The sequence below is a fragment of the Chenopodium album genome, chromosome 5 (genome assembly GCF_948465745.1).
Source record: "Chenopodium album chromosome 5, dcCheAlbu1.1, whole genome shotgun sequence".
Taxonomy (NCBI): domain Eukaryota; kingdom Viridiplantae; phylum Streptophyta; class Magnoliopsida; order Caryophyllales; family Amaranthaceae; genus Chenopodium; species Chenopodium album.
The window spans coordinates 8,264,815-8,288,086 of NC_137838.1; the positions used below are offsets into that span (position 1 = coordinate 8,264,815).

At 32.2% G+C, this 23,272-nt stretch overlaps 1 protein-coding gene and 1 long non-coding RNA gene across 2 annotated transcripts; one reads left to right on the forward strand and one right to left on the reverse strand.

Moving 5' to 3' along the window:
- Positions 1-7,479: 7,479 nt before the first annotated feature.
- On the reverse strand, positions 7,480-15,701 carry LOC145630308 (uncharacterized). Its single transcript, XR_014112032.1, has 5 exons — positions 15,634-15,701; positions 15,376-15,474; positions 9,539-9,655; positions 8,295-8,391; positions 7,480-7,939 (listed from the first exon to the last, which is right to left on the reverse strand). It is a non-coding gene; the product is annotated as an uncharacterized LOC145630308 (long non-coding RNA).
- Positions 15,702-18,046: 2,345 nt separating this feature from the next.
- On the forward strand, positions 18,047-21,673 carry LOC145630309 (peroxisomal membrane protein PMP22-like). The gene is made up of 7 exons (XM_081682558.1): positions 18,047-18,501; positions 18,587-18,685; positions 18,786-18,887; positions 18,989-19,064; positions 20,156-20,226; positions 20,361-20,446; positions 21,180-21,673. The coding sequence occupies exons 1-7, from the start codon at positions 18,430-18,432 to the stop codon at positions 21,229-21,231; spliced, it is 558 nt and encodes a 185-aa protein (XP_081538684.1). The 5' UTR covers positions 18,047-18,429; the 3' UTR covers positions 21,232-21,673.
- The last annotated feature ends 1,599 nt before the right edge of the window (positions 21,674-23,272 follow it).

Genomic DNA, 23,272 nt, shown 5'->3' on the forward strand with positions numbered 1-23,272 from the left:
ATTCCACAATTTTGTTGTTGTATCCAAGTCTTAGACCAATTTCATTCCCATATAGAAGCTGTTGCCGCCTTGCATCATTTTGCAATGTAATTTTTGTGTAGTGTTTTCCAGTCAAGTGGGCATGTGTAGTATTAAGACATTAAAATGTAAAAACGGTGTAATAGACTCCTTTTTATTAGAACAAGTGTACTAGCCAAACAAATAAATACTCCGTAGTTAAAGTTAAAATATACAATCACTCTGTAAATTAAGTGAATTGGCTTAACCACAATGTTTTATCACACCATTTGACAAATGACCATCTCATAAATTAGCTAGTGATACCTATTCCCAAATGCCCGCCTTTCCCTTTCCCTCTCCCTATTTGCCTTCTTAGATCGAAAATGACCTAATTTCTTCAATTTAGCTATTCTCGATCCTTACCCTTTTTCTTTATTTGATTTTAATTTGTCTTGAATCTCACCATTACATTTAATTTTACATGATGGAATTGTATTAAAATGAGTTTGGATCAAATTTAGTCTATCATAGGTAAATTCGTGAATGGAGATTTATACGTAGTGTTATGTCATATATAACAAATATGGAAACTAGTCCAAACTTCACAAATGAACACCAATATGAAAGTGGGAATGACAATATGGTCGTAATTCAGTAAAACAAATGTCAAACGTGAGAGTTGTTTACTTGTTTGTAGTGTGGCTTAAAGTGTTGAAATACATGCCTAATTTAATTTTCGTTAGGCTGTTTCGTGCGTGCTTTTTTATGTAACTCTACTTGCAGGCCTTTTGGCCCATGTAAGGCTCAATCCATCAAATAGAATCCAATCTTCGTTCATACATACTTTGTTTGCTTTTTTTGTTTTTTCAATTGACATTGGTTTTATAAATCCATATACACGAAGGGCGTGTTCTCTTCGGCTTAATTTCAGTTCAATTCAGCTCCTAATTTTCTTCTTTCATAAACAATTTATTTCAGCTCCAATCAGTTTCGTTCAGTAAATCAGAACAGATCCAAAGTATAACCTTTTAGTTTTTAATTGATTTGAATGATTAATTTGTCAAAAATTTATAAAACACTATCAACTATCACATACTTCGTGAGAGAGTAATGGATAGCTTAAGTGATTAGAGCTTCCCTACCGGTCCAAGAGATCTGTCAGTAGATCAAGACATTTCACTTTAAAAATTTAGGGGGAAATTTATAACTTTTTGTACCGATATTTAAAAACAAGATAAATGTGTTTTAATTAAAAAAATTTATATATTAAACCAATACATATCCATTTAGTGCTACTCCCTTTATAGAAAAACAATGAAAACAATTAATTTGTGTTACCTTTAATTGCATCAATCATTGTTAGATAATCCATCTTACAATTATTAATCGATTCATAATTGGTCTTCTAAAAAGAAAAATTAGAGGCTGCCTTCATCCGTTACATTTGTGAGGTTATTTGTCCCACCCTCTATAATATAATACTATATTAATATAGATGCGTATCATGCCAATTTATTTTTTAAAAGGTTAAAAAAGGAAAGCTAACTCCACTTTGATATCATGCAATTTTCTTGATAATTTAGATTATAAAAATGTTAGAATAAAGGTAAAGCCTAACCTTTTATTTTTTTATTTTATTTTGAGAAAAACTTAATTGATTAATTAAGAGGTCATTAGGTTAGTCGATGGATCTTTACTTAAAATAAATAAGATTTTATGGATAAAATCTCCTACCAACTAGGTATCATTTTCGGCCCAAGGTTTCCTTAACGTAAACAAAAAGCATTTAGCTATATGAATAAAATGATTGTATTACTTGAATATATAGTTTAATTATTATTGGATATATACCATAGTCATAAATCAAAGAGCACGTACTAAAATTAATATTAATTCTATATAATTAATTTCTTGTACAATAACTAACTTCAAACCGATCCTATGTAAACAATAATTTTTAAAAAAAAAAAAAAAAAAAAACTTCATTCCAAATAAAAAACGTAAATAAGTTATAAAACAATCATATACATGCGTGCATGTAAGATCATCTAGTTATGAAACAATCATATAAAATCACAACTTACTATAGGAGGAATTGAGTCTATTTGAGTTTGTAAACAAACATTATTGTATGTTCACTAATTAATATCACCCTATATATACATATCATGGACTTCTCATACATAGTGACATACATTTAAACCCGTTATCATTATCGTATACCAATTACCAAACAAGTCGTAAAGGTCAACACAACATTCCCCATAGACACATACATGTACATATGTAGTATCATAACAAACTATTGATTGGATTTATAAAACGTGACATAGTATATTAGATACTATGATTATATGCTATTCAAAAAAAGATATACTATAATTATGTATGCATGACAGTGGATTACTTAATTATATAATAGTTGAACATTAAAATCATTTGTCTAATCTACTAACGAAAACAGTAAATTAGCCAAATTGTTATAAGATTTGTAATCATGAGATAAGGACCCGATAGATAGAGCATGACACAATCATAGTATAGTGTAACATTATGCAAATTTATGGTTTAGCATATAACTAAGGAATTTGGTATCTTTAGAAAGAATATCCCTAGGAAAGAATATTATTCTTATGAAACAATACAAAGTGGAGGATAAGACAGCAATTTCAAAGATTAAGTCTAAGCTTTGTGAGATGTATAGTTCAATTCATCAACTATTTAATCATTCTTATGTCTCTTCTTTATCAAGTTGCACCATTGCACTAGCTTGATCTCCTTTATGGGTGTTATGAATAATAGAAGGGTAGTAGGTTTGGTGTTTCGATTATTCGGAACTTAGACAACAAATTACGTACCGTGTTTAAACATAAAATGAGAAAACAGTGACAAAGATATACGTACTTGGTTTTACTATACTTATCGATTAGGTGATGTACCATACTAAAACCAATAGGTCTAATGATAGTAGAAGTAAAGTAATTAATTTCTCAATCTTACGACGTGGTACTTTATTTATTTTCTCTTTCTCCAATTTGGGATTACTTTGTATTACCAAGGTAATCACCACACATAATCAACTCGCCACATGTAATGGCCTTTTACCAAATTATCAACATTATTATATTATCAATTGAGTCTATTTTGGTCACTCATATAATAATAGAAAGAATTTTATCCACTAAATTCATACGAATATTGTCACAATATGCTTTATGATCGAGTTATGAGTCTTATGACTAATACGTACTCGGTTTTAAAGCTCTTTAGAACAATTGCTCTAATCAACAAATGGAAAATATATATAATTGCAAGAATTAATAATTAATTACTAAAAATTTTGTTTGGCGAAAATGTACATACTAGAGCCTTTATTAGAGGTACTATATATTTTTATTGTTATTTAATGTATATAAAATCTCTCACGTGATACTAATACCATGTAATTGTCCCTTAAAAATAATACCATGTAATTGTTTTACAAAAGTGCTTAACTTAATCATATAAAACTCATAGAATAAAGTATATATGCATGATAAATGGCATGATACATTGTATGTGCACAATAATTTGGTATTGATTTGATAAAGGTAAGAAATAAAAGAAAGTTATATAAAGCCTTAAAGGACAATATAAATGTACAGTAATAATCAAAGACTTAATGAGGGAAAAAATAAGTTTTTTTTGTAAAGATGTAAGAACAAGGCATTCTTGTGTGAGTTGCATCATTTAAGTCAAGACACTATGATTCGAAAAAATTATATTATTTTTAATTAATTCACTCCTAAAATATAGTAAAAATTACCTTAGTTTTACATTAATAAGTTATTGTAAAAATGTCTCATAACATATTTTCACATTTCTTGATAATCATTGATCCCATTATATATTTATCTTATTAAGACACTAAGGAGCTAAAAATGGAAAGAGTTGATAATAAATAAACATTTATTACACCGATTTACTCGTGAATTGTCGATAAATTCCCAACTTAATACTAAAAAAAGAAGTATATTAAATGCTTATATGCAGCCCTAAAGGCTGCATATAGCATTACCCAAAAAAAAAATCCTTTCTTTCATTGGAGTGAAATTGATTATAACCTCCCAAAGTACTCATTTTGACTTGTTTCCAAAAAGCTAAATTATGCAATAAAAAGGGAGGAAAAGTCCGTCAAACAAAAAAAGAAAAAAAAAGGAGAAAGATAAGGTCTTTAATCTAAAGCATTCTTCAAACTCATCATTTGTTAAAAGAAATCTATTTTTGACACCAATTATGGCCCTTGATTATAGTATGCTTGTTAATTTTGGCATACATATACTAGTTAAAATTATTCTCTAATTCTTTGTGAATAAAAAGATTAAAAATAAAAAATAAAATTCATAAGCTTCATGGCACACTAGTATCTAAGGAAACTCCGTTTAGGAGTTAACAAGATGATTGTTTGATGTAAACCCTATAATCTTATACATATTACACATTAATATATTATATATGTGGATTTATGATGCATGTACCTATAAGTTTTGTGCACGATTAGGGTGTTTGCGGTGTACGTGCACATGAAACATACCCACAATTAGGATATAGAGGTATGCCTAAGGAGGTTTGGCAATGTACAATATTACTATTATGGGACGCGGTTAAATTAGATCATTAATGTAGTGTATGCTCATAATAATCTCGTCATTTTATCAATTCTAAGTGCACGGTATATAATTTTAGTCATTAATATATGAAAATTTTGCCAACAACTACTTAATGTAGTGTATGCTCATAATAATCTCGTCATTTTATCAATTCTAAGTGCACGGTATATAATTTTAGTCATTAATATATGGAAATTTTACCAACAACTACCTTTTAAATGACCACTTTTGAGAACAACTACCATTTAAAATTTTCTTTTAAAAAAACTATCACAAAGTCACAAAAAACTTTGAGTAGCACTACCACGTTTTATTTCCGGGAAGAATTTCCGGTTGAGAAAGCATAGTTTATAAAATTTCAATCAATTGTGGTATAGAAAACAAGATATTTCGATAGTAAAACACAATTATAGGTCAATTATCTTTAATTTTGCATTATAGTTTATTTAATTTCTCAATTAAATCTTAGAATTAGGGTTTATGGTCAAAAAATTGAATTAAGAGCTTTACGAAATTGGGGGATTTGGGGCAATTGAAGTCTATAATCCAATTAAGGGTTAATGTAGTGCAATATTATCATTTAATTTGGGTTTTTTGAGGGAAATTTTATAAAATATGCCCCAAAAACGGAGATTCTTGTCGGAAACAATAAATGTGGTAGTGCTACTCAAACTTTTTGTGTTTTTGTGGTAGTCTTTTCAAATGAAAATTTTAAATGGTAGTTGTTCTCAGAAGTGGTTATTTAAATGATAGTTATTCGCAAAATTTCCTTAATATCTTTATCTATTCATTAAAAAAAATTATACAACTAATACGATTAAGGTATTTTAATACATCGTCAAATTAAAGGGACGAGAGTATCATGGGAATTTTTCACGTGTAAAGATTCTTTCAAGAGTCTTAGCTTACAGAATATACACTAGCTTTACCCTTGCCAACCAAAGAATTTTCAGAATCTTTGATAAAAAGTATATGAGAGTTGCTCACCACAATACACAGTAGTATGTGCAAATGAGTTGTAAATTAAATCAATTTTTTTATACTAATTTATTAGTTTTGAGGAACATTAATGTTTCTAATAATATACAATTACTTATTAACTTGCTTGATCTGTAAATTGTACTGTACCACAATATATAGATAATACTATAAGCTCACCACTAAGCAAATGGGTTATAAAATAATTACTTATTTATATTATAAAATGAAAAGGGATGATCTAAGAGGTGATACATACAACAATTAAACTATAGACCCTAAGTTGTAATATATAGTATTTTCCACACCTTGATTATTATTAATAATTAGGTCAAAACCTTCCATGCAAGAATCTTATATAAAGATTGAAGAGTAGCTAGTATTATGGTTTAGTATAATCTTTAATAGTGCTATAATAAGGGCTACAATTATCATCATTAAGGTTGTGGTATTATTTAGAGTATAGAAGAAATACATACGTAAATGATACATAGTGATTAAACAAAACAAATTGAATAAAATTAAAGTGCATTGAATTGAACTGAACTCAAAAGCTAAAATGAACTTATGTAAGCTCATCTTAACCAACTTCATACAATTATAAGTTTATATAATACGTACAGTTAGGGTTTGGCATGAGACTTATGATCAAATTAAGTCTACATCATTCACCTTTTGAAGCTCTCTCTAGTCTTTACACACCAAAAACATTATACAAAGTTCGATCATTTTACAATACTTTTTTTTTTTTTTTTTTTTAATATATTATCTTTTACAAAGGGGAGACCATTTACTAATATAAACTACTTAAAAAAAACAAGGAAGAAATAAATATAAATGATTTTGATAATTCTATTTCATTGTTGATCTAATGATGTAAGTGCAATTAAAAAGGTAGATAGGCATGTGGTGGGGAATAAATTGCTTGGTTTAAGCAAGTGTTTTAGAGCAAATATTAGCCAACACCTTTTCTGATTAGTGAACATGACGTAGGAAACATTAAATACATTATTCTCCACTAATAAAATTTTAACTAGTGATTTATTAGTGTATAGTTTCATAATTTGCGTAACGTGTATGTAGTATAAGGTTTCCATTATATGAGATTTTGGGCAGGGGACCAAGAACTATTTGATACCAATCGTTTATTCTCTATTATTCTAAAGATAGTTTGGCTGTATGATGCATTCTTCACTAATTAATTAATTATAGTATGTATGTGCTACACCAACTAATACAGTAGTAGTTCTCAAAAAAAAAAAAAAAAACCTAATACACTTGTACATTAGAAATAGATGACTCGAAATATACACATTTAAGTTGCTCTTCAAGGGTCGAGGAGTGTATGAACCATCTTGCCAAATTATTTAACCCTTATAACACTGAACGAGTAACCCCTATGAAACACTGATCGAGTAACCCTATAACACTGACAAAGTAACCTCTTTAAAACTGACCAAGTAACTCCTTTTACTCTAACGAAGTAACCTTTATAATTAATGGTTGGCAACAGTGGTCAGCCACATATAAGAATTTGTGTTGTTGGATTGTTCACGATACATATGCTATATGAAGTTGGGGCGTGATAAATGCATTGGTCCGACGTTCTCATGATAAAACTTTACATTGCTCCATTTTTCACTTACAATGTCCCAATTCGGATCTCATTGAAAATGTGGTGGCAATTGCTATCCGGAAATGAAGAAGACAAGTAATGAAATTCATAGCAAATTAGCAAGTAGATTATACAGTTTACTTTTATGTTCTCATTTACAGCATGTACTTTTGTCAACAAGACAAAATTCTATATATTTTTTTTGAATTTGTCAACCAAACGACTCTAAAAAATTACAAAAATACAAATGTGGTCTATTAGATAAGGGATCGTGTAATTTACAACAAAACGAGCAAAAGTTAATACAACTACATGAAATTAATGGCAAATTAAATTGTTGAAGCAGCCCCATGAAGCTGGTAGATAATACAAATACTAGTAATTAAAGACTAAATCTGCAAGCAATTCAATGGGCCCTTTTTGACTTAAGTGGATTTAACCACAAAAAACTTGATAGGGATCATATGACCCTTCTTGAAACAAAGAGCTAACCAAATGTCAGCTCTCAGTACAAAATTACACTACACTTGTACATGAATTAAATAAACTTATAAAAGTATATACATTCAATTCAGCCAATTATTTTGTTATATGCTCTTTTTTTCTTCTCGGGCGGTTTCTTATGACAATTTATGTAGCCGAACCCAATTTTTTGAGACTAAGGCTTTGTTGTAGTTGTATACATTCAATCCAGCTCCTGAAATTAATTAAAAATAAATAAATAAATAAAATAGAATAAAATAAATCCTCCATTGTTGTTTGACTATCACTTTTACTATCTATGTCATCTTTCCATTGAAAACAACAGTTATTTTTCTATCAGAAAATTCCAATTCTGCAACAGGGGTGTTTCCAACAACTTTCCAGTTAAAACCAGGGGGGAAAACAGAAGCAAATGGGTAATAATGTAATTCTTCATATGACTGGAATGCCGTATCTTTATCTTAATCCACGATCCATTAGCATAATCCAAACCACAAAGATAGTTTAAGAAAGATAATTAGACACTAAGTGGTCCATAATCCATTTAATTATATTGCAATATGACTCACCAAAAAGGCGATAGCTGCAATGCGAGACCATGAAGACCCCACAGGATTGGCTGCTCCAAATTTTCACCAGGTAGTGGGTCTGATACAGTTGCATATACTGCATAGTTCAGGAAACAAACACAATTTCTGTTAAGAAAGTTTTCTGATCTATGTCATCAAGAAATTATATATAGAAACAGTTGCAACTAGTGCCTATATTAGGAAAAACTCACATTTTCCTGCAAGAAAGTGATCAAGTATATTTTACCCCCAAGGATCTCAGGTTACGAATCTAATTAAGTCATTAAGAAATTACGCGTAGACAAGTTCATTGCGCAGACACATCAAAAGTTCCTGTGAGCATTTTAGCATGCTTCACCAAGGTCAAGAGTAATCAAATAGAAAATGCAGAAAATAAAAGAGAGATTACAAATAAATTAACTGATATTGACGGGCCCAATATTTTAGAATATGGACATTGAGGTGGATAAAATGCATTATCAAATGAGTACTATGGTATTAGTATTATATTCAGAATTTGTATATCTATTCAGCAAATAAATCTGGTGGTAGTTCCATCTAAGTACTCAACTAATTTCATTCGACATATTTATTTGGATAAACGAAATCCGATATGACATTAGTTATTTAATTAACTGATTCTAAATAATTAAATACTTGTAATTAGTTATTAGGCAGGCTTTCACAAGGCCGCCGATAAAGCATGACCAAGAGCTTTAAAATCAACAGATAAAGCACAAGTGCCAAACAAGCACACCGTTAGCCATCAGTGCGATACACGACATTTCATGAAAATTTTTACAGAATACATCTAGAATAGAACAGGTAGGAGATGTTCATGTTCCTAAAACGTAAAGAGAGTTCATTAGCAAATCGTCTTAAGTAACAATGCCAATAGCTGTAGCACACATCAGCACAGTATTAACGGTAATAATGGCTTCAACCTTGAAAGGGTCAGATCATATCCTATAAAATGAAATGCCATTAGTGTAAAGTTAAATTCTTTTTTTCATATCATGACCCCACCATTACCTTGTCCACTACACTCACACTCTCACAGTATGCATCAATAATCCAATAATAACATTAATAAGAGACCAACTACAGAAAATTTTAAGATTCTACCAAGTGCACACATGAATTCCAAGGAAAAGCACTAATTAGGCACACTAAACTTTTTTCAGACAACAGATACATATCTGAGCTAACAAGAATGGAAAAGAAGTAAATGAATTGATACTTACCATAAAAGGTTAAAGAGGATTCATAGCAAAAAACCACAATACTGAAAGAAAAGGGGTATTATACCCTGAGATCCAAATGACTTTTTTACCTGATGTATCAGGCTATCAGAGTATCGCCTGCAGAAACAGATAACCAAAACTTCTGTCAGTCACAACATTAAAATTACAAATATCTATTCAAAAGGTCCACACAACACAACTATCAAGCAAAAGATATTTTACAGTTTACACAGCTAAAACCAATGAAGTTGACCACCTGAATCAAAACAATGATAACAATACTGAATCACAGGTGCAATCTGTCCAGCCAATGGAGTAAATGTAATAATTATCCTTGTGCAAATTTTGTGGCCACATCAATTTGAAAAGCTCAATATTTTCAGAGCCTAAATATTATAAAGACCGCGTTTCATAACATTAGTCTCAAATTATGGACTAACAGGTCTTAGAGAGCAACTGCAGTTTATACACTCACTCTTAGATACTTTTGTGCTTGAGGATGTATCAGAAACTCTTCACCTTCTGGAATAATTTGAAAGCTTTTGCCACTAGTTCCTCTGTCATAATTCAAGTAGCACAAAAACTTAAAGAAAAAGGCATGTCCTACACTCCACAAGCAATCATTGACCCATCTCAGACACATGTTTGAATTTCTTACTTCCGTATATTGTCATTTTCAGGTTCTGTGACATGCCCCATACTCCTGGCTGTATAGTGTCCTTCCGAATCTTGCCAAAAACAAAATTCTTGCAAACTAGAACTAATAAGTTACTGTGGTCAAATAGAGCACCAGAACTCTCCCATTCAAGCTGATTTAGCTAGTTGGTTTAGGGTTCAAAAAGTTTTAAAACAAGAGATAACATACTCTTTTTGCTTAGATTAAGCAACAGTTGGGATTAGGTTGTGAACAAATAGTGGGAATAAGAAAACAATTTTATTTTTATTTTTTTTTCCCATCATATGACAAAGATTACCAGGTCTTGGGCCAATATGTCAAACTATCTTTATTTGACCTCCCACCATGACAATGTCAATTTCACCTTAGTATGAAGCAAGGATACCATAATAAAGAATATTTCTAAATCAACCAGTAGCTTTGATTATGATATAAATTGTTATCAAGATAAGTCAACTATTACTTTAATTCAATGAATAGTAAACAGTAAGTCACTGAGCATAGTTTCATTTGCAACAAGACAAAAGTTTGAAGGAATAGTTTGTAAAGTATTCCTAAACTCAGGAACAACAATTCAGTTAATTGTTATAGCACCTTGAATGATCTCTTGCCACCCTTTATAGGTAACTAAGCCGCAGCCAGGTGTTGGCATATTCTTCTATGTTTTTATGTAGGTTTCGAATTTCTGCTCTATGCTTCAAATTTCCAAGTGGGATAGTCCACTGGGACTTCAAGGGTACAGTGAAGTATGTTACTTTCAGTGCACCCATGAATTCCAAGGACCATATTAATTTACACAATTGATAAAAGGAGATAAGGACTCAAAGTTCTATCATTAGCATCACCATCACAAATGAAGCAACCTAACTGCTACTTGAGAAACAATTGGCCTATTTGAAAAAACAATAATTTATCAAGCAATTAAGAGACCCTTTCCACGAGTTTTGTTTGGAAAGCAAGTGCTTGTGCACTTCTCTTCTACTTAACCTTTTCTGTATTTTAAGTTCCATTTTTGCTAGGTAATTTAACAATAGATTGGTTGAAGTTGGCAAAGCCTAACTAAATAAACATAGAAAATTAGATGGTTGGGAGCTGAAAGAATGTTAAGTGGTTCAAGATGTACCACCTACACAGAGAGCCATATTACCTTTTAAAAAGAGTTGCAAGACAAAAAGTGATGAGGAGGGAAATCATTGCCGCTACAGGCAACAGCAGAGAGCTAGAAGATGTAGTTTTACAATACTAATGGGAAAACTGTTATCATGCAACTAAATTAAGATAACATTGACAAAGACACTACCAGCACAGCAACCACGTAACAGGGAAACAAAGAAATTAGTGGTATTGAAGTTGGTTACTGTAGATCCTTTTCTGTGTGGGTCAATCAAGACACTGGCCGACTGGCCAATCAAGATTAAACCAAAAGAGTGACTGCAGTAACATGTACTGTCTACAATAAAACTAAGAAGTTGAATACTTAGGTAGTTCCATGAATTAGGCCCCCTTAATTAAGAAAAGGATACAGTTGGCTATTTTAGACATTTATAAATAACTTACTCTTCCCAACACCATAAATGTTACATCAGACATAATAAACCAATTTGGCATAAGAGTTACGACACGATGGCTTAGTCTAGAAATTTGTCACTGAAAGTAATCATTTGATAGGTCAATGAAAAGCACATATAAGAGCTAGTAGTAAGAGCTTATTTCTATATATGTGACTACACTTCACATCTATACACAAAATTTAGAACCACAATCATTCTAGCAGCTCATGGACAAACTCAAACTGGATACATCAAGATTGTCAGAGTTAAATTTTTTACTTTAGACTGGTATAATACTCATAAGGATTGGGTTTATTCAAAAAATATTTTTATTAGACAATTTTGTAAATAGATATACCGAGAATTTTTTTTTTTTTAAAAAAAAAATCTTCTAAAAGCAAACCAACAGATAAGCAAAGCAAGAAAGACAAGAAGCTTTGAGACCTCAAAAGATCCTATTTAGCATCATATGGGATCCTAAACAACCCTACTCTGTACCTGAATGATCCGACATAGAAAAAAGAGTGTTACACTCTGATATCCTCCACATTCTGGATCATACATTCAATCTGAAGAGTAATTCTAATAACTAAGAGGTCTATGGCATAGATGACAAACGAGTCATATATGTATTAGCATATCATCCTTTGAATATTAGCTACTCAAAGCAGGTGTAACGTCAACAAATTTTATCCTTTAAACCAAATTTGGAATCACTTTTCGTGCGTTGATTTCTCATCCTGAATCAAGAAATGAGAAAAAAGATGTCATTCTATGACCCCCTTTCCTCTTCTAGGCCTCCATAGACGGTGATGTTCTTTCATCCTAGAAGCTAGATATGAAATAATTCCATACGCTCTACCATTCTTTCATAACACATGCGGAGCACAATGCAAATCTCAGTTGACAGCTTTCAATGATACTAGACATAGCTCCTGATAATTAATGCCTTCAACCAGTAATTGCTAAAGTTAAATCACCCACCATGTTTACTTGACAGAATTCCAAATATTTCTTTTAATTCCTAATTAGGCCATATTCAAATAATATATTCACTACCATGGAAATCTTAGTGCGATATCTTTGATATTTTGAAGTGTAACATGTTAAGCTAAGTGAGGGAACCTATGCTCAGCTGCCTGTCTATATAGGTGTCACATGCAGAAATGAAAAGGAGTGAATTTGATGATTAAAGTGCAGCCAGTGAAAGAAAATCAGCATAGGCCCAAGGTAAATGAGACTTTTAGGTCCAACACCTACTATTTAGAATTTTTCAGCTAAATTTGGGCATCCAAGTAGCCATAAATTGTCAACTTGCTGGGCCTGTAGTCTGAAGGTCCACCAGCACCCAAAAAGTATCATGGATTAGGCCAAACTTAAACCATTTATGGAAAGTTACAAGTCCACCACAACTGTCTTACACCAATCATAGATCAATAAACTACAAGTCTTCCCACAAATCACAACTGGGGTTCAGCGATAACCTTATAAGTTCAACATGAATGCATAAAATGCTTCGCTTCTAGCCAATGACCACAAACATGATCCAGCTTCTTTCAAGAAATAATGATTGCCAACGAAAGGTGTTAAACAGCAAAACTCATAATAGTTTAGCAAAACTCGAGCTACTTTCCAACACCTAGATCAAGCCTTCAGACAAGCAAGGTTCATAAACTAAAACACCTTTGCAAACTATTCTACAAGGAAAAATAACTAATCTTCAATGTTAATCAAGCACCGTATATCTGGTCAGCTTTGCTGCAATGCTGACTAAGGTTAATAGATTGAGCCCTCAGTATCCTACCTTAATTCATAACTCAAGAATATTGAGTACTTAATAAACCAACATCTAAAATTCATATGTTTCTATATGAAAAACTAGAAGTGCTGCCATCCAGAGAAAAACTCAATCAAAACATCAGCCTGTAACATCTTAAATATTTCTTAACACCTCCAAAATCAGCTTGTACTTCAACCACCTACTGTATAAATCTTATAAATTTCTACACTAATTAGATAATTTCATCATACAATAAGGATTTTCTGGCCCAAGAGATCTTCTGATATGTGATTGAGACTTTATCACACAAATACACAACAATTCCATTTATGAGAGAATTATAAAAAAAATGTTCTTTGACTTTTGGTATAATAATAAACTAATTGCAAATTGTTTAATTTATCTACTTGTATATTACAATGTAATATAGAAGGTAGGCGTCGCATATTGGATTAAGAATCAATCGGCGACAACCTTTTTCTTGCTGCCTAGACTCACCTGAAACTTCTACTCTGCACACTATTACTACGTATATGACAAAGAGATCCCTACTTTTTCCATTTCTCTTTCCTCATGCTAACACTTATCTACCCTTCTCCTCATCTAATCCATAGCTAGTGTGTAGCTTAGGCCCTAAAAATCAATTTTTAATAAGTAAAGGTCAATTATAAGTTTAATCAATGAATATAATTTCAAACTTTAAAATTAGTAAAAATCAAGCAGATTGAATAAGGCCTAACTTAACTATGTAAACTTAGGGTTTGTGCATGTTTAATTCTTATTTGATTTCATTTGGGCTTATTATTTCTAATTTGATCTTGATGTGACCTGATCAAATTGTCTTATTTGACTTAACTTTGAACTTATACGTAGCCTAAACTATAAGGAAAAATATCAAGTGAGATCCTGTCAAATTCGTAACAATGTGTATTTCAACATGTAATTCTTAACTATTGATATTAAGCGATAAAAAGCCGCACATAAAACAATGGAGTATGTTAGAAATTATTTTTTCTCATTTGATCTAAATTTTTTTCCGATCTGATGTGAATAAGTAAAAATAAGGTGAAACTAAACATGGCCTTAGTTTTCCTAGTCAAATTTGCTTACTTTCTTATCAAAGTTTCCTATCTTACCATGGTGCTTTTATCCTAAAAACAAAAAAGTAGTCATTTAAAGAATATAGACTATTCCAACCTAGACAATCATGCTACACAAATTCCAATTCAACCTACATACTTTAAGCTAGCAAAGTAACAAATGCACAAGAATAAACCCGCCATGATACATATTCGCAACAAAGAAAGGATTAAAATTAACCAAAAAAATCCTCCCAATCTATGAATAATAGAGTAATAGCCAGTTAGCCACTATAGCGCGAATCCTTAAATTCAATCCCACGACTCCACGAGTGTAAAAAGAAAAGCAAAAGACACAATGAGATTAAAACGACAAAGCATCTTGAAGGTAACAATCACAGTACTTAGGGAATCTTATGTTACATCAATTACCGGAAACTCGGCTCAACACACCCTTCCTTTATCTAAATTATGGATTGAATAACACTAAAATCAACATCCTAATTCTAACCGACAAACTTGCCTTACTGTAACTAGCTTGTTAAATTAACAACAAAAATGCAGAAAACAACTCCAAACTATGAATTCATATAATAGAATTAATAATACAATTGACTCAAAAGCAGGAATAAATTAAAATATTAAATCCAATAATTGTAAAGAAAGACCAACCAACTCAAATATTAAACTCAACAACATAAATAATCGATGCAAACAAATACCAAAGCTATCATATATAATTCTGATATTACCTCAGGCCCAATCATCAAGTAGCTATCTTCCCAATTGAAAATTAGGGTTATCAGAAATAGAAGGGGGAAATACAAATTCCCCATCATTTGAAATCAAACCTAAAATTAAACAAATTATAACATATGATATCAATATTCGGAAATCACTGCAATAAACTACAATTCTTAGATAAATAATATTAAAATCATCGCAATATATGATAATGTAATTATGCAGAATGAAATTTGTAATTTTGAAAAAGGAACAAAAGAACTGACCTGTTTCTGAGCATGAGCAGAGCTTGTTCTTGTTGCTGTCTTTCCATTTTGGAGAAAATAGGTTTTATCTTTTTCATGATTTTTTTTACGCCCATTCACTTAGTCTTATATTTGCTGAATTGAAATTATTTTTACAGAAACAAAATTATTTTTGCTGAAGTGAAATTATTTTTACTGATTTTGTATTATAATTCTTTTTTAACAAAACTGAATTTTACTAAACTCAAATTATTTTTACTGATTTTGTATTATAATTCTTTTTTTTAAGAAAACTGAATTTTAACCGAACTTAAATGAAATTATTTTTATTGAAATGAAATTATTTTTACTGAACTTAAATTAATTTTAACTAGTCTTCTGGCCCGGACAATGCACGGGTTATTCATATAAAATTGTATTGAGAGATAAGTGAGGAAATATCAGTAAGTCATTATAGGGTATAATATGTAATCGGGAAAATTGTATTGAGAGATAAGTGAGGAAATATCAGTAAGTCATTATAGGGTATAATATGTAATCGAAAACATGATTAAAGAGATTAAAATTTTTTAACTTTAATCGAAAAAGAGGCTTAAATAGAAGGTGGAAGGGCTAAAATTAAAGAGAGAATAGAAAAATGTTGAATTAAAGGTGAGAGATAAAGTGTGTATGAAAGATGAAGTATAAGTTTAATGAAAGAATTTTAAAAAATGGTGTAATAAAAAATTAATAGTGTAAGATGACATGTGGCACTATGGTTAGAGAAGTGTAATAGAATGGATGGGCACATGTGTCTTTCTTAATTTTTTGGTTATAGTTTTTAAATACTATCTAAGTATAGATGAACTAAACTTATTTTTACTAAACTGAAGGTATTTTGTTTTTTACCACCTCACAAAAACACGAAAATCTCTTTTACCACCTCCCAAAAAAAGTATTTTACTTTACCACCTCATAAAAAACACGAAAATAGGTTTTACCACCATTGAACTGATTCCGTTTAGGAATCCGTTAAGTGGGCCCATAAAGCCACGTGTCGTGTTATTATTGGCCAAAAAAAGAAAAAAATAAAAAAAAAAAGAAAAAAAATAAAAAAAATAAAAAAAAAAAAAGAAAAACCTAAAACTACCCAGCCACCACCACAGCGCCACCATCGCGCCACCACCCCCTTCCCCCCAATTCACCACAACCCTCCCCGAAACCACCACCCGCGTCGCACCACCAGCCCCAACCCACCTGAACCCTCCCCCTCCCTTTCCCACAACCGCGTCGCCCCCAAAACAACCAAACCCAAAACCCTAGATCCCCACCACGGCCACGAATCTGGCCACAAATGGCCGAAATCGGCCGGTTTTGGGGCTCAGTGGCCTTGATCGGCCGATTTCAGCCTTTTAAGGTCAAATTCGTGGTCGTTTTTGGGGGGATGAGTTTTGGGTTTGGTGGTTTTTGGAGGCGATACGGTTGTGGGGAAGGGAGGGGGAGGATTTAGGTGGGTTGGGGCTAGTGGTGCGACGCGGGTGGTGGTTTCGGGGAGGGGTGCGGTGAGTTGGGGGGAAGGCGGCGGTGGCGCGGGGGTGGTGCTGCGGTGTTGGCTGGAGTAGTTTTAGGATTTTTGTTTTTTTTTTTTTTAATTTCTCTTTTTTTTTTTAACAAATAAAATGCTGACACGTGTTACTGTGGGCCACACTTAACGGAATTTTTGGATGGAAACCGTTAAGTGGTGGTAAAACCTATTTTCGTGTTTTTTATGAGGTGGTAAAGTAAAATACTTTTTTTGGGAGGTGGTAAAAGAGATTTTCGTGTTTTTGTGAGGTGGTAAAAAACAAAATTTCCTTATTTTTACTTAATATTTTTTTTTTAAAGTGAAGTGAACATGACCTTAGTTTAACAATATCACCTACAACTATTTCCTTTGAACTGAAGTATGATGTTATGTAGGGGCCAATAACTAAATTCTCACCATATTTCCCTCCTTTTCTTTCTTTCTCTCTCAATTTTTCATTCCCCTGTACTCCGTATTGTATATTCCTCTCAAAATTGGGGAAAACTGTAAATGGTAATTGCTAAACTAGCAACAATTAATAGTACAATTTTATTTAATCGTAAAATAGTGAACTAGAAAATATTAATAGGTTTGAAGTAGGGTTGTCTCCTTTGAGATAGGTTTTAGCATTTTCTAAAAGTTATGGAGTACAAGTATACAATATGCTTAGCATTGAGTAGGGTGCTTATGTAGTTATTTTGTAAGCTGTAATATAAGAGCGTAATTAAACACATACGTGTGAGCCTCACTCATATCAGTCATATGTATGTATAATGCATGTTCCCGCTTAGGACTTAACCAATTAACCATGTATGTGTAGTCAAGAATGCCTATTTGTTGTCAAAAGAATGCCTATATTGTTGTCGAAAGAATTTAAGTAGCTTTGTTTTACTCATTTCAATCTAGGGTACATATAATAATACCAAGTAGGGATATATTGCGATTTTAAAATACAAAGTCGAGATAATAAGGGATTGGGGGAGTAATTGTATTTTTGGCAGGAGTTGCTTAGAGTGCAGTTTATGGAGGGAAAAACACAGGTATTGCTGAATAATAATAGGTCAATACAAAAACATAAAAAATTGAGCTTCTCATCACTGCTCTCAGTCATGATTCCACCTAACACCGTTGCATTGAATAATCTACCATTAAACTTCTCTCTCATTTTCATTCGGTCAACCCATCTCTGTTCACTCTTCTCATGCTTTTCATTCTCTGCGGCATTTCTACAAACACAAAGTACGCATCTTTGAGAAGCACAAATTTGATCAGCCATGTCTGATATTGTTACTGAAGTTTGGAAGAAGTATCTTTTGCAGCTTCAAATCCACCCCCTTAGAACTAAGGTTATTCAAATTGGCAATTTTTGTTGTAATTTTAATATGGGTTTTATTCTGATTTAGTTTTTCTGTTTTTTTATGATGATTTTAGGCAATTACTTCTGGGGTTCTTGCTGGGTGCAGTGATTTTGCTGCCCAGAAAATTTCTGGGATTAAAAAGCTTCAATTTAAGAGATTATTCCTTATTATGGTAAGTAATCATTTTGATTTTTTTGATTGATTGTCTTTGTTATCAAAGATCATGTTTTTGTTACCATTAAATTTACTGATTTTGAATTTGCTGATTATAGATATATGGGTTCTTCTATTCTGGACCATTTGGGCATTTTTTGCACAAAGTTATGGACAAGATTTTTAAAGGAGAGAAAGGAAGCACAACTGTGGGAAAGAAGGTATAAAAACCCATTTGTAATTCTGTTCTTGGTTTTGATTTTGATGTTTTGAGGGTTGACTTTTTCTTTTTACATGCTTTGTCTTTTCTTCTTTTTGTAAGGTGATACTGGAACAATTAACAGCTAGTCCATGGAATAACTTGTTTTTCATGATGTATTATGGTCTTGTGGTTGAAGGTTTGTCATTTTCTTCTCTGATTAAGCATTGCTATCCTCTTGGATTCATCTGGCTTATTATAATGGTTTATCAGAATTATCACTATGCTGTACCATGGTGCCAGATCTTATTGACTTACCTGTAATGTTATTGAGTGAGGATTCTTACTGTTTTTATGAGTTAAGGAGTCTTGGTTTGCTTGAAAATTTCTTGGTGTTGCTTGAAATTAATGACATTCGACTAATAAATTTGGTCCCTAGTCTAGTCTATCAAGCTTTGGACGCTCTAGGAATATGGATGCCGTATTTTGTTTATGTAAGGATCCATATTGAGGATCTTATGATTTGAACCCATTAATCCATTATGTACAGTATGTTGCAATCGATTTGCACTTTTGGGTTATGATATCTTGTTGAATTACCAAGAATATGCTCGTTGAAGAGTTGATCAAGAAAGGCTTCTAATTATAAATCATCTATAAGGTCAATTTGGAGACTTGAAAATGAAAGTGCCTAATATGCCTGTCATGCAGAATAAACATATAGCCTAATTTCAAGCTATAATCTGTAAACTGTTTCCTAAGAATATGCATAGCAATATTCTCTTACTCAAAATAAGATCTATAGCAAGAACTACATTTGAGTATTTGACTATACACTTAATCTTACAGACATCTTTGTTGTAGGATTAGCAATTTTTTTCTGTCTTTGAATAGCAGAAATCCTACCAACTATAGTTTCCCTACTGCATGTAGAGAGGCTAGGTCTTCTATAACAATCAATTGTGTTTTGTAAATCTCTCTTCTTATGTAGAGTATGCACTCGTGGAAGAATGTTCAATAAAGTGCCAGTAGGAAAAGAAATTAAAAGAGAAAGTAAAACCTGAATATGGCAGCATGCAATTCATTGAATTACAGTTCCATTTTTAGCTAGAAAAATTATACTGCTTTTCTGGAGCTGCAGGGATTGTGTATGACTATGTGCCTTCCTTTTCAAACAAACTTGAGGAAAGAATATGCAGCCTGTACCCAAATAAACTTGAGAAAAAGTGTGTAACTTTGTTGCATTATGTCAATTCTGATTCGAGTTCACTAAAAACTTACTTCTAACAGGAAGAACGTGGCCACTGGTCAAGACTAAGATCAAGAATGACTACCCTCCTGTACAGCGAACTTCTTGGAAGGTATTTGATGCTCTTTTCACGAGTTATCCTTGCGAATTTTATTGTCATATTGTAGTTTTTTAGGGTATCTTCTTAAATGCTGATGATATGGATTTGCATTTGTGATGCTCTGATAAATTCTGGGTCCTTTGCAGTTTTGGCCAATTATAAACTGGGTGAACTATCAATATATGCCTTTGCAACTTCGTGTTCTGTTTCACAGCCTTGTTGCCTCTTGCTGGTTAGTTACTCTTTGATCTTATGGAATTTCTTTTCTTGTTTTTCTCCTTGTTGCAAGCTTCTTACCTTTTTGTTAGAGTTCTGCATAAGAGAACCTTTCAAGATAATTGAGTCCCAAAAGTTGAATGATTGATACATAGACATATGGTCTGTATTGATCTTGTTCTGATTGATTTAGCTAGCAGAGTAAGATATCTTAGCAGTAAGCACACTATTCTTTACAACATAAATACATATAAGAAGTTTAGGGTACATCAGTACATGTTTGAGGATGCCTGAAATTAGCACTGTATTTTTTATCATTACAAGTTAAAAGGTTTTTTTAGATTTAGATTAAAAAAAAAGTCTACTTGAAATAATTGTTTCCAATTTTCTATTGTCAATTAGTAAATTAATATGACTAGTTTATGCAGGACTAAATTTAAGTTCATCATGCAACCTATACAAAGAGGTTTCTTTAATCAAATTTTGAAGTCCCAAAATCAAAATCTGAAATAATCAGTATTACTGTCTTACTGAACATGCCTTAAATTAAATTCTCACACATGATTTATGAATCCCATTGGAAAATTAATTTTCATGCATACTATGCATCACACTGTGTTTTTCCTATATTTTGCGTGCTCATACCCATGTTTAAAGCTCGATTTCACCTATCAGATAAAAAGGTTACGCGCTTCTAAAATGGACTATATCCACAATTCCACATAGTTTTACTATTTGCTTACCTGCAGGGCAATCTTCCTTAACCTCAAAGCAAGATCTACCGCCATCAAGAAGGCCTAGACAATACACACGGATCAGTCTCATTACCTTTCGTCCTTTCCTTACAGTCATCTCATCAGTTTCTCAAGTTAGAAACCAATCGACGGTAGTAGCTCCGGGGTTTAATTAGAAGTTCAGGAATAATTGAAGCTAATAAGTACAGGAATCATGAATTTAATTATACTTGTATTATTGGCAATGATTTGTAATTCTATTTTGTTAGCCTGTCTCCAAATAAATACCCTATTCATGTGGGATAAACTTGATGTGAGCTTTGTAAGACCATGAGGGGACAGGAGTTGATGGGGAGCCAAAAAACTACAGTATTTGTATTGAGTAATTTGTAACTACCATACATAAAACAAATTATTCTAAGTTTAGTAATTTTTCAGTCTGATTGAATTCTATTTTTGGCTCAGTTTTTTTTTTTTTTTTTTTTTTTTTTTTCCTGCTGGTAAAAATGTATTCCTGAGAAAGCTGAGATGAGTGAGATCTGAATTCTGTAGCTAAAAATGCACATCTTTAGATTTCAATTGCAATTAAGTGTCTTAACAATTAGGTGAAGTAAAACAAAAATTAAAGAAGGAAGGAAAGAGTGTAACAATTGGGGCATGTTTGCATGTACAAGGAAACTATTGTACGAGTAGGAAAATAGGAGATATAATGTAGCAAGTGGAATTTGTGTAAGAAAAAATAAATATGGTACCGTTTGTAGCTTTCAAGTGGGGCACATTGAAAAAATAAATAAAACATGGAAAATTCTACATTATACCCTTGAGGTATTGACTATTCCACGTTGTACCCCTCCCTTTGAAAAGTTTTACGACCTCAAAGTCCCAAAAGTGATTAAGTTGTACCCCTACTGTTATCCCTCCGTTACATGTTGCCGTTAGTGGGGCCCACTTTACACCTATTTATTTTTTTTCTCAATTTTCGTGCTAAAAAATTTCCCATTAAAGGTTTTAGGGGTCACTTTAGCTTTAAAGGGTCCAAAATTGAGCTCAGATTCTGCAAAAAAGTAACGTAAAGGCCCCGTTTTATGAATTTTAAATTTAACTATGAGAATTCAAATTCACAAAACGGGGCTTTTATGTTACTTTTTTGCAAAATCTGAGCTCAATTTGGTCCTTTTAAACCTAAAATAACCCCTAAAATCTTTAATGGGACATTTTTTAGCACGAAAATCGAGAAAAAAATAAATAGGTGTAAAGTGGGCCCCACTAACGGCAACATGTAACGGAGGGATAACGGCAAGGGTATAGTTTAATCACTTTTGGAACCTTGAGGTTACAGCGTGGAAGTTTTCAAAGGGAGGGGCACAACGTGGAATAGTCAATACCTCAGGGGTATTATGTAGGTGCATAGCACCTATTTATAAGCATGTATATAGGAGGGCGTTTTGGGGTTTTCATTTGATGTTTTTTCTACAGTGGTATATTTATGTGTATTATTATGCTATAGTGGTACATCCATGTGTGCTATTATGCATGTATAATGTAACTTTAAGTAGAAGTTGTCTTAATAATACACTTTGTGTACTATTATGCACGTAATTTCAAGAAGGTCATCCTATATGTAGCAAACATATAGGTGCTATACACCTATAGTAATTATTCCGGTGAGACTAGTTTAATGCGTTGAGGTATTGCTCAAGCTGCATAACATTTAGTTTAAAGTTTTAAGTTATAATATACTCTGTATCTTGTAGGTTTTGTTTTTGGAAACAGAATACTCCTCGGGGTGTTAGGGTAAGGGTACTAAGATGTCCTAGAAACTAAGTCCAATTATTGTCCAAACGTCCTTCGGCTCCACCTAGCCAAGGTATGTCTGAGAGCTCCGCCTTGCATAGGTATGTACGAGAGCTAGGCTTGCCAAACAGAGAAGGTTAGCTGCCCCAGGGGTGTGACTCAAGAAAGCCCCTCCGATATTTAAGTCAGCAAATATACTTTCTAGAGAGAGAAAGTAGAGATAGTGTACTTATAGAGAGAGAGCAAAGAGAGAATTAGGGCCTAAAGAATTCTCTTGTTCACCTTAGTTCTTTCAGTAACCTCTTTCAGTAACC

Bases quoted from the DNA above. Each gene is read 5' to 3' on its own strand.
- LOC145630309 (XM_081682558.1), top strand. From the start codon at position 18,430: ATGTCTGATATTGTTACTGAAGTTTGGAAGAAGTATCTTTTGCAGCTT. The intron at 18,888-18,988 runs GTATAAAAACCC...TCTTTTTGTAAG, and splicing joins GCACAACTGTGGGAAAGAAG to GTGATACTGGAACAATTAAC. The intron at 20,227-20,360 runs GTATTTGATGCT...GGTCCTTTGCAG, and splicing joins TACAGCGAACTTCTTGGAAG to TTTTGGCCAATTATAAACTG.